The sequence below is a fragment of the Pelophylax lessonae genome (assembly GCF_965119305.1).
Source record: "Pelophylax lessonae genome assembly, chromosome: 10".
Taxonomy (NCBI): domain Eukaryota; kingdom Metazoa; phylum Chordata; class Amphibia; order Anura; family Ranidae; genus Pelophylax; species Pelophylax lessonae.
In genome coordinates, this window is record NC_138777.1 from 110,517,663 (window position 1) to 110,530,154 (window position 12,492).

General features: G+C 38.3%; 1 protein-coding gene across 2 annotated transcripts in view; it reads right to left on the reverse strand.

The window, feature by feature from the left end:
* Nucleotides 1–10,396: 10,396 nt before the first annotated feature.
* Nucleotides 10,397–12,492, reverse strand: part of TENT4B (terminal nucleotidyltransferase 4B) — a 134,694-nt gene continuing 132,598 nt past the window's right edge. For both annotated transcript variants that reach the window (XM_082270885.1, XM_082270886.1), the window contains exon 12: nt 10,397–10,704. In XM_082270885.1, the coding sequence (XP_082127011.1) occupies nt 10,528–10,704 (177 nt within the window). In that variant the 3' untranslated portion in view covers nt 10,397–10,527. The remainder of the gene's footprint in view (nt 10,705–12,492) is intronic.

Sequence of the window (12,492 nt, forward strand, 5' to 3'; positions counted from 1 at the left end):
TTTTTACCCATGTATCTGAGAAAATGCAGATATACGCTCCCAAAACTCTAATAATCACATGACCGTTTAAGTGCAAAAGTGGGAGAATCACAGTATTTAACATATACTGCAAGCTGTAAACCGCCACGAAGAACATCCCTTAGGTTTTAATTGCAAAACAAAACATTTCAGTATACATGGTCTTCGGTGATGAGATAAACTGGGATATAGTAAAGGTGTCACGATATTTTATTCAAAAACTTTGCAGACCTGTAGATCAGCAAGCTATTGCTACTATTGTAAATCTAAGATATTTAATATTAAGTTGTACTTCATTTGACTATACCCTTTTACAAGTCACCCAATGCAATGGAAACCTATTTGATAAGATTTCAACATATTCCTTCATTATGTGACAGAACACACTACTACGGATAGCTTAGGGCAGTGATGGCGAACCTTGGCACCCCAGATGTTTTGGAACTACATTTACCATGATGCTCATGTACTCTGCAGTGTTGTTGAGCATTATGGGAAATGTAGTTCCAAAACATCTGGGGTACCAAGGTCACCATCACTGGCCTAGGGACAGTGACAAAATCAGATAACAAGTCTATCAGCCAGGTGCAAAATGTACCCCACTACTACCTACCAGTGGTGCCCCATGATACTTATCTGTACGTGTTGGCATATAAGGAACCCTTTTAACACTTTCAACTTTTTTTTTTTTTATAAAAATAAAGTTCAGACATGTAACAAAAAGACATCTACGACAAACAATGCACACACAAAAAAAAAAAAAAAAAAACCAACAAACAATGCACACTTAAGTACTTTCAGAAAAGCTACCATAAAGAATGATTTGTCTTGTTACTTATTTACACTCACTTACGCTACTCCATGATAATACACAATCGTCAAATATTATATACTGTTTCCTTGTGAGATTGCTGTAAAAACTAAAAGATAATTTTTTTGGATCTAAGGTAATATATGGTTAACTATAAGAATGCAGTAAAGATTTTAAATACAAGTCAAAATAGGGGGGGGGGGTGAAGTGCAGCCTTTTTTTTCAGTGTCAGTAACTACTTGTACTTCTCTCCCTAATTCCAAATGTTGCAAGTCTAATGTTGTAAGATAACCTGTAATGAATGCTATGTAGGCCACCATTGCAGAACTCTACTGCGAAAAAAAATCTTGCTGATCCAAACATTTAAATACTTTGAGTATACTGCCAGCAAACACGTTGCATATCTGTTTTGACCCTCTGCTGACTATTTGTTGCATGCTCAATCCAGTTAAAGTGATTTTATAGTGATTTCGTATAAATTGATAATAGTTAATTATTAAAAAAATAAATAAAAAATACACGTGTGTGTTTACAGTTCATCTTTTTTTTTTTCCATTTTTTTTAAAAAGCAGGTGTCAGGGTTTTTTCCACATGCTTTTAACCGGTTTTTACTAAAAGAGATGTTGTATTTCTTACAGTACAAGTTTCCTATACAATGCTTGGGACATCTCGTTATCAAGATGTACTAGGCACCTAGCAAGTCAGGGATGCTGGAGTAAACGAAAGACCGAAGTATACTTCTTTTCCCCAACGCTCCTGTATGACTAGGGGACACGTGACCATTCTTCAGCCACAAATAGGTGGGTTAGAGATGTAAGAGCTTGCCACAACTGCAAAGCAATGCCGTCACAGCATGTGTGTGTACAACCCTGGCCACTGCCTTTGCATCTAAAAGGGGAGATTGGGGGGGGGGGGGCAGTAAAAACATGGCTACACCGTGTGGTTTTCTCCCCCCCCCCCCCCCCTTAACAGCTAGTATGAAATAAGCCCTAATAAACTTTGGTGCAGCAGCTTTTTTAGTATTTTAAGCTCATCTGATATAGACAAAATATCAGATTTTTAAGACGTTGCAGAAAGGGCTACAATTCTCACAGTGAACCAATACCGCTACCTTATGCAGATCCCTGGCAAAAGCAACTAGATGCATATTTGAAAATACACCCTCATGAAAGCAAAAAGCCCATGGAGACCATGAAGCTGTTAAATGTCAGTGGTAAATACAAGCAGCCAACTCCTGCTATTGCATGGAACAGTCTTAGGTTAATTTAAGTAAAACACAGGCAATAGGTGAAGGGCACGAGAAAAGAATGAACTGGGTTTAAGAATAAAAATAACAGAATATATAGACAAAACCTTTTTTTTTTTTTTTTTTTATTTCAAATGTACCTCATACTTGTTGCTAAAATAAAATTAAGAAAAAAAAAACTGAGTTTAAAGTAAACCTGTGGCCAAACCATACGCATTTAAGTGTTTGCATATTCTAATAAAGTAAAAGCACTTAAAAAGATCCCATTCATCTCTAGGCATTGTGGAGAAATTCATCTTTAAAAACTACAACAGAGGCACTGAAATTTCAGCTCTTTTTTTCCTTTGCTTTCCATGGATACTGGATCAAACCTGACTTTAGAGTCTCTTTTGTGAGGTTTGAGGAATTACTGCACAGTAAATGCAGCTAGAAATGTAAGTAAATGCTTCTTTAAAGCTTTTTACTGCTGATGTATATATAATAAAAAACTCTTTATTGTCCATAGTCTAGGAACAAGTTCATTTTAACTACATAAAGGCGCTGTCTGCCTTTTTTCTTGTGAAAACTTAACCTAACAGTCTAAAGCAGCACAAATTTCAGACATCATATACAAATAAAAAAATGCTATATCAGATATAGCTCTGTGTTTTGGGGAGCAGAGGTATTTTACAGCTTTCTATGCATCAAGCAGCCTGTCTGTCTGCAATGAATAGAATATCTAGAACAGTGGTCTACAAACTGCAGCCCTTTGCTTCCCTTTATCTGGACCTTGGGGCACCATTTCACCAACCAACATCAACGATGGGACACCATTACCCCTACTGAAACCACGAATGGGGCATTATTCTTCCCAGTGATAACGGGCCACTATGCCTTCTGGTAAAAACCAACAATTCGGCACTGATGCTTGGGCATTTTCTACTACCACTGGTCACAGTCCAGCCCCCCACCCCCTAAAACCTGAAAGACAGTGACCTGACCTTTTGCTGAGAAAGTTTGGAGACCCCTGATCGAGAACAATGCAGGCACAGATTCACCTGGGAAACATGCTGGCTTTTAGAAAACTTCAGATAGATATAAAGGCGTTAATGTACAGCAGATTTGTAGGTTCAGGTTCCTAAAGTTTGAACGTGAAAGTACGAAGCACATTTATAAATACAGACTCCGGAGAACAGAAATCCCCCTTTCAGTAAAAACGATACAGCCCTCAGGTGTCAGTCAAACAATCATCTAGATCTAGGACAACGTAAGTGAAAGAAAATGCACTACTGTGGAAAACATTTGTTGAAGAAAAATATGTGTTACTGTCAAAATTAAACTTCCAACATTTTATAAAAAAGATTGAAAAATGCCCTTTTTCATACAGGTTATCTAAAAGATGTGTAACCTACAAAACATAAAAAGGAGGGGTTTACCAATATCACACTTGAATAAAATTGTATGACATTTCTCGGACAACAGTATTTAGTGTTTTTGTGATGACATTCTTCTAGTTCCTTGAACATAATTAAATGCAATGAAACAAATGTATTTGTCACCAAGTCATTAAACCAAGTACAAAACAAATCTGCACTGTAAATAGCCAAGGAGACCAACCATGTTTCAAAAGTACTTGCAATTATAGTGAAGAACACTTTACAGAAGTACGATGCTACTGAAGTTTCTCTTTAGGAGGGTGTACAATATTGAATATTCAATCCACAGAAAACATGGAGAACAGGTTACAGTTTGGGCCTAATGGGTAATAAATCTGTACAGGCAATGGGAGGCCATCACATTTTAAACTATACCAATCTCACAAAAGTTGTTTTACAAAATTAAACTTTATATGTTCTGAAGGCAATATTGATTGTGTACTTTACCATAGCTTTAGAAAGTCCTAAACACAGAAATTCATGGTGATAAATGGTTGTTATGGCTCCATGTAAGATAAACCAGCAAATCTTAGCACATAAAACAGTAGGGAGGGTTGTCTATTGAGCCATGTCAATGAGGTGATTGACAAACTACAGAAAGCAAAAACACATTAATAGACATACCTCTAAAAAAAATAAAAAAAAATCTCAGTATTAAAAACAGTATGGATGTTAATGAAACAAAGCAAAACTAAAAAAAAAAATTCCAATTTTTTACAATTGGCTTGAAATGTTTTTTAAAGATCGCTTCTTATGGTGAGCAAGCACATCTCATTTTAGAATAAGATCCTGTCTGAAAATGTTGGTAATTTGGTGCTCACAAGTATGCATAAATGGAACAGAACTTATGGTACAGGGATAGTAAAATAAAAATGTTGCATATTAACAAAATGTCACAAATTAAGAGGTAATTTATGGCTTAAAAAACCTTATGCAGGAGCTGCCTGCTTTCAACAGCTTGCAATCTGTAAATGCAGTAAGAGTGCAGTAAAGAAATCATTCAGAGCCTGTTCACACCAATCCTTGGGATTTTTCATGCATTTGTATACACATTGATGTGACAAGCAATTTGACATGTGCTTTCACAGAAGTCAGCAGACCTTCAAACTTTTTCAGAACAAGCATCAACCTACTGCCAAGTTTAAACAAACATTGAAAATAACAGGCTTTTGCATTCCTTGCTTTACAATGGGTTTAAACATATTGGTGTGGTCAGGCCCCATAAGGCTGTTCGCATATAAAGCGGTAGCAAAGGCTAACTACCAACCTTGTAAACGTATTTGTGTACTAATTTTTAAATTAGGACTGGACATGCGATTCCCTGTGTAAGGGAGCACTTCCTCCTCTACCCTGCAGCAGCCTCCTACTTGCACAGGGGAGCAGGGGATGCTGGACCCCTAGACCAGATTAAAATAGGTCAGTACACATCCTTTTTTATACAGTCAGGGTATGTAGGATGAAGGGGGGGGGGGGGGGGGGTTTAAAGCAGAATTAAACCCATCAATTTAACGGCTTCCCAAAACCGTTCACTCAAGGCATGTCCTAAATAACGGTCACATTTGCTTGTGCCATCATCAACCAAATGGTGAGGAACAAAATGGTGTCATAGCTGATCAAATTTGCAGCACCGTAGCAACGGCAGATCACGCAGAGGCTAAGATAGTTGGCTGTAAAGGATGGAAGGGTTTATTTCCACTTGAATAGTTAGAGTTAGCCTTTTCTTCCACTTTAGGACACAGAATCAAAAGTATGGTGAACAGATGACTTGCTGTTTTGCTTTGCAGACTGGTCTTTAGCAATGCTGCTTACTACAGTTTACAGGGCTGACAAGCAGAATGTAAATTGGGCCTGTAATGGCACCTTTAAGTGCACAGAAAAGAGAAGGCAGAAGAGGTTATATATACAAAATGGTCAAGTACCTCTGGATACATTTTTGAAAGCAAATATGATCACCACAATTATTTAGGGGTTTTCTTCAAATTTTCCATCACATACAAGGCAAATTGAAAAAAAAAAAAAAAAACAGAACACATCGTGCACAAGGTAGATGTGTAAAGGAAAACGGTTTTCCCAAAGCAATTATATCTTGTTACTGCAAAGCAAAAGAAGATCCATTTCACAAGTAGAGTGCTGCAAAAAAGCTGTACTTGGGGCATACATACAAGTAGCCATTTTGTAGTTTTACTTCCTTGGTAATATAGTAATTTAAGGATGAACACCACTAAAGAATAACAGGGTACTAAAAGAGGACGAGTAAAGAGTAAAGCTGGGTACAGGCGGTCCCCGTGCTACAAACAAGATAGGGTCTGTAGGTTTGTTCTTAAGTTGAATTTGTTTGCAAGTCGGACCAGGTACATTTTTTAAGTGTAGCTCCAGCCAAATAAAATTTAAGTTTTTTGGATAGCATAGGGAATGGTTAACACTCCTGTAACAGTTGTTTGGCTGTCTGTGCCCCTGTTCCAAAGATTTCACCTCCACTTTCTGTCCCTTTGACAATTGGATTTTGAAAAAGTTTGGGTTGTTGAGGAAACCATGGTTGGTGATAAAGATTCAGTGGAGACACTTTTTTCCCATGGTAACTCTTACAGGAGAGAATTTACTGTCCTAGGAGGAGATTTCCTCTCACTTCCTGCTGTCTCCCTCTGTTTGTAAGGAGTCGTCGTTTGTAAGTCGGATGTTTGTAACCCAGGGACCGCCTGTACGCACTTTTTCCATTCAAGCAGCAGTTTGAATGAAAAGAACTGACAGATCACTGCATCAATGCAAGTGATGTTGATACAGTGATCTCTCCCACTTAGACTTTGCATTCTGACAGGGCAACTTGACTCCTCCCACTAGGATAAAGTGATCAGCCATTGGCTGCAAGCACAGATCGAATGCAGGATTTCCTGCATGACCGTTCAACAGAAGCCAGCTGTTGGCCCAGCGTCTGTAGAGCAGACAGCTGTACACACGGACCAAATATCAGTCAGTTCCTGCTGAACCTACAGATTTTCAGCTTGCGTGTACCAGGCTTAATTGGTGTGTTTTTGCATGGTCTGTTTTATAGTACCATTAATCAAATAAGTTAAAATATTAACTATATTTTTTATATAAAAAGCAAATAGCACAACATAAGGCAAGTGACAAGGTTCAGCACACTGGGAAAGAAGCCCTGTTTCATTGATTATTGCATTTTTTGGGAAAGCATTACATGACAGCACTCTAAAGAGACAAAATAGAAATACTTCTAGCAGTAACAGTGATTGATCTCACAAACACTCAAAAACATTTGCACTTAGTAAACACATATTTAACAGTTGTATTAGTTCATGTGATACATAATCGAACGCTAAAACCGGGTACACACTGCAAGTCATTTGTTCAATAAAAAATACTGACATATCGCCATACCAACACAAGTGATGTTGGTGCAGTGATCTCCCCAGCTGTACTATTGTATTCTACCAGAGGGATTCCCCGCCAGAATATACTGAGCAGCTGTGAGCTCTGATTGGATGCTGGTTTTCCAGTACGACTCTTGTCAAAAAGAGTACTGTATACACTGACCGAAAGCTGGCCTGTTCCTGCTGAACCGGACAATTTTCAGACAGTGGGTACTCAGCTTCAAGCTTAGTGTTTGGATGTATGGCTGTTTTCTGGTGCTATAAAAAGGTAATGGCAATAGCAGCTATAAGGAAAAGTTGCACCACCCGCCTTCTGCCCTCTCCAACATTCACAGAGCATGTATTACTATGCTTGCTCAATGCATCACGCTCTGTGAATATAGAAATAGCAGCTAAACAGGATTGCCTCTGCCCATGCACAGGATGCAATGCATTGTGGGAGTGTAGTAAAACAAGCAATATGAATGGTGGAAAGGGCGGATGGGCAGGGCATCTGCCATTATCTTTCACAGCACTGAAAGACAGCCAATCAGGGCAATATCCAGTATCTGAAGGAGGACACACTGCACGGATGATTTTTAGCAAAAGCAGCCGCCTGCAGATAATCTGACACACACCACTGCACATTCCTAATGTTTACTGTATCCCCAAAAAATGGTAAACTTTGGTTTAAATATTTTCTCCTAATGTTTGAATTCTGGAAGCTATGTTTAATGTAAATCTGTTGTACACAGTTTAGAGCTCTCCTTGTCTTAAGAAATATATTCAATGAATTACAGATAACAATTACACCATTTGGTGTGCCTTCCTAACTATCGATCCTTCATGTTCTACAAAGCTACCATAAATAAAGGAAAAACTGCATCATCCTATCATTCCAACAAAGAGCTGTTAAAGAAACCTGACAAAATAGAAATACTTGGGACAGCATTGCCGACTTGTTTTGTGAAGTAGTCTTCTATACCCTTGCTTCATTAAATGGTCATCCCCGGCCTGCAACAAGCATGCAGTCACTGAATCGGACCACATGATACAATGGTTCTTGACACTAAAATATTAAAAAAGTTACATCCCCAAAGACCTAAAATTAGCCATTGTCTTTTACCTTGTCAGAACAAGCTATATATAATATATATATATATATATATATATATATATATATATATATATATATATATATATATATATATATATATATATATATATATATATATATATATATAAAAAATACAGACAAGAATTGTGAAAAGGAGCCTAAAGCACCACCTGCTGGCTCAAAAGCAGAAGGTGTAGTAATTGCCAGTATTCTATATTTAGCCGAATTAATTTTCTTTTTTTTTTATAATACACATTCCCTAAGAATTTCCTTCCTGATCTAGCCCTAAAATTTAACCCTAAAACACAATAACCTCCTCCCAATTCTTAACCTAACACCAAGTTAACGCCTTAAAGTGGAATTAAACTTCTGTAAAAAACTTTGATGGCAAGCACAAATCTTACCCATCTGCCAACAAAGCTTTTCTAAATGTACACAAAGTCACGCAAACCGGTGGCTGCTGGGTGCCAGGATGTGTGTCAGGATTTGTGTTATCCTGGGATGGCCATTTAGGATGGTTGAAGATGCCAAACTCAGAAGACAACTAGGCAAATATGTCAGCAGCAGTGATGGAGACAAAATATATGGTTGCTGTTCCAAAGCTGAGACTTTGGCAGGTAAACTGACAATGTGCAAATATGCAGAACATTAAATAATATATATGTAGAAAAACCTGGGTGCCAGCAGTAAAGTTTAATTCTGCTTTAACCCTCCTAAACAATAGTAACTTCTTAAACCAAGCCTAAAATGTAAATCTGTAGCTTAACTTTAACATGACCCTGTGAAGCCTGTAACAAACTGCCACCGCCAGGTCCCTACAATAGAAGAACTTTGATACGCTCCCCCTCCGAGGACCATGTATCCCATCTATCAGTTCTGTAGCCTCAGGTCATGCTTAACATTCCCTAAAACAGGGACTTCAAGGATTTGATGTCAAATACAGAATGAAAATGAGCCCCAGAGTGTTCACCTTCAACAAGTCAGAAATGGCAGCGCCCATTTTTATTGTTTTTTTTTCCTTTTGCACCAGGTCAACCTTTCAATGCTGGAAGCTCAGTTTAGTGGTTTGGATTGAATATTAGACTACTAGTCTCTACTATTGAGGAAATAATAACCTCACTTAATAGGGCTTTAGTGTGTATGCAGGGTTGGCCTTGTATGCCTTGAACAATATTTCATGCCAGGATAAAAAAAAAAAAAAAAAAAAAGGAATACATCTATTACAGTTAGAATTTCTTAGGTTTAGTTTGGGTAGCTAAACAATCTGATTGTAGGATGACAGTAAGAAAAAAAGAACAGAGTACAATTAAAGAAAGAAAATGCAAAAGTAGGAATTTGCTTGCTGTGACAGCAGTTTTTCACACTGAAAAAACTGAGCTGAAAGCAGAAAACATTTACTCTACACATGGGAAATGCTTCAAAAGTGGAATATATATTTTTTTTTTTTAACTTGTAGGTGGTTGAAGAAAGCTTGATGACCAGGATTTGCTGCATAAACCAACAAAAACAAAAGTTATGGGTGAGAGGAATATTTGAAACACTTCAGCCATTGTGAAATGTAATGAATCTGCAATACTATAAAGACTCCAAAAGACTTGAAGGTGGGTAATGGTTTCATAGCCACCTGTGGTGTATCACTCCATCATGCTTTCACTGGATACAACTTAATCCCTAAAAACAATATATGGGATGAATGGTATGATAAATACAAGCTTCATTTAACAGTCTGGATCGAAAGCTACTAATCATCCAATGAAAACTGATCAAGTCTGGATAGGTACATATGTGCTTAATAACCTGGACAGCGGGCACCTGCCTTCAAGCTATTTGCCATTTGAGCATAAAAGTTAATAAATTAATGATAAATGAACAGGGAAACCATGGGACATTTTTTTTTTTTTTTTTTTTTTTTTTGGGGGGGGGGGGGGGGGAGACCAGAAGCAACTTAAGCACAATGCAATTTATAAACATGTAGACATGGAGAGATCACCCCAAACCAGTCCGATTTTCCTTATAGGTTTTATGTAAAAAGCAAATGCACCGATACAAAAGTGCAATATCAGATACTGTTGTATGTACAATAAAACAGTACAATATTGAAAATAATTAAAAAAAAACATGCAGGAATAAAGTTCCCAGGAAATGAGGTGTTTTGCAAATTGCACCCCTTTTGAAATAGTTTTTGTTTATGTTTTTGTTATTTTTTTTACATTTCTACCCAAAACCCTTGATTTCAGTCATAGAATTCAGCACCATGGTGCCGATAGAGAAGTGCAAATATTTTTTTTATAACCTCCATGTATTAACAAATGAGCAGCCATTTTTATCTTTTTTTTAAGATTTTGTGTTTTTTGAGATTTTTTTTTTTTCGTGTTGGAAATCTTCATGATCCATTTCCGTGGCTAGCTGGAGAAAAAAAAAAAAAAAACAAAAATAAAAAGGAAACAAGTCAGTTTAAATGTTTATAAGCTTCTGGGAGGGATATGAACAAGTTTGTCGATCTTCAATTCTGTTGCGGCACATTAAAGGAGGAATTTTAAGTCCGGCCACAGTAGCTATCTGCACAGGTCTGTTTCTCGCTTGTGCTTGCGTTTCTTGCTGTGGAAGTGCTGGTGCTGTGCTTTGCCGCTTTGTATGTGCCGGCTTGGCACAGATGTGCCTTGGCTTGTGTTGGGTGGTGTCTGGAAACTTTTGCTGGACGAGGTTGAACGGAAAAGTCTAGTAGTGCCATGCTGAAAAAGAAGAAGTGGAGAACATACATTGTTTAGTTGCGGCTTAATCTATGACCAGGTTTATCATTTTAATCAGACTAGAAACAAGTACATTTCATTACACAGTGATTTACACATAAACTAGCATGACAGAGCTCAGACTGACGGAGGGAGAAACAGCTCAAGATTTTAATCAGGTGTGCTGCAGTGCAAATGCGAACAAAGAAAGGAGCTCATCAACGTGCTGCTGCTTCTTCCACAGACCAGTCGCATGCTGAGGAAGGGAAAAGATCTGGAACGCATACACCTGCAGCAACAAAAAAAATCCAGACTCGTTTCTTGCCAGATAGAACCGAGTTGTGTGACAGGGCTGTGTAAATCTCATAACTGGAAAAAAAAAACATCCTTTAGCAGGTATTTCCTCAGGGGGTTCAGCTTTAAACCTGGCTTTGTTTAGTCAACTGGCATAAATTATCCCATTACCCGAGTTGATCTATGTAGGGGGCAATACTTTCTCACATACTGTCAACCGGTTTAAGATACATTTGTAATTTAGTAAATAACAAAGGCAATCTGTATAAATATGGAAGCTGTCACTGCTGACCTATCAAGAATACCAGACTGTCCATGCATGCAGAAAGCAAAATCAGAGTACAGTTGGAATTACATTTTTTCTTTTAATTTTTCCACCTGATAAATCAGCAAAATGTATTTTATAAATGATTTTATTTGTATTTCATTTTTTTGCACATTTATCATTATTACCATCACAAGGGGGTTATCAAGCCCCCTATATGCAATAGAATTGGCAGATGAGAGGTCCTCTTTATGGACAGCAGGGATCCATATGACCCCTAGTGACTCCTCTGCAGCGGATCAAGCACTGGACTGTGCTTGATCGGCTGGGCGCCTGGCATCTTAGCTGGCATTTTGACAGCTCTAACCATGGAAGTAATCAGAGCTAAGCGCTTCAGGGTTGATTAGCGACACTTAAAAACAATTGTAGGACACAGAATAATGGCCCTAAAATTATTGCTCTCACTCAGAGCTTTAACCACTTGCCAACCGCCCGCCGCATATATACTGCGGCAGGCTGGCTCGGCTTTGCGAATCGCATTACCTGTACGGTGATCCGCGGCAGTGCTCCTGGGCGGGCGGGGATTGCCCCCCACTGAGAGAAAAACCGTCAGCTGTTGCAAACACAGCAGACTGTTCTCTCTGAAATGCTCACAGAGCCCCTGTGATCCTCCTATATAGGCACATAGGTCTCTGATCATTTCACAAGTCCCTCCCCCACACAGTTCGAAAACACTCCCCTAGGCTCACAATAAACCCTGATCTCCCTAGGTTAACCCCTTCCTTGCCAGTGTCATTACAGTAACAGTGCATATTTTTAGCACTGATTATTGTAGTAATGTCACTGCTCCCCCCCCCCCCCCCCCAAAAGTGTCCAAAAAGGTACAGTAAGTTAGGGGTCCTAACTGTCCGCCGCAATGTCGCAGTCCCGCTAAAAATTGCGGATCGCCATTACTAGTAAAGATATGAATCTTTCCTAGTTTGTAGACGCGCAAACCAATCAAAATTAGCTTATTTGTTAATAGCGCAAAAAAAAAAAATAAGCTCCATTTGTGGGGAAAAAAAAAGGACATCAATTTTATTTTAGGTACAGCATCACGCGACCGTGCAATTTTCCGTTAAAGTAACGCAGTGTCGAATCACAAAATAATGGCCTGGTCATTAAGGAGGCAAATCCTGGTCCAGAATTGGTTAAAGCGATAGCTCACAAGTAGTACAATCTCTGTTTACTTA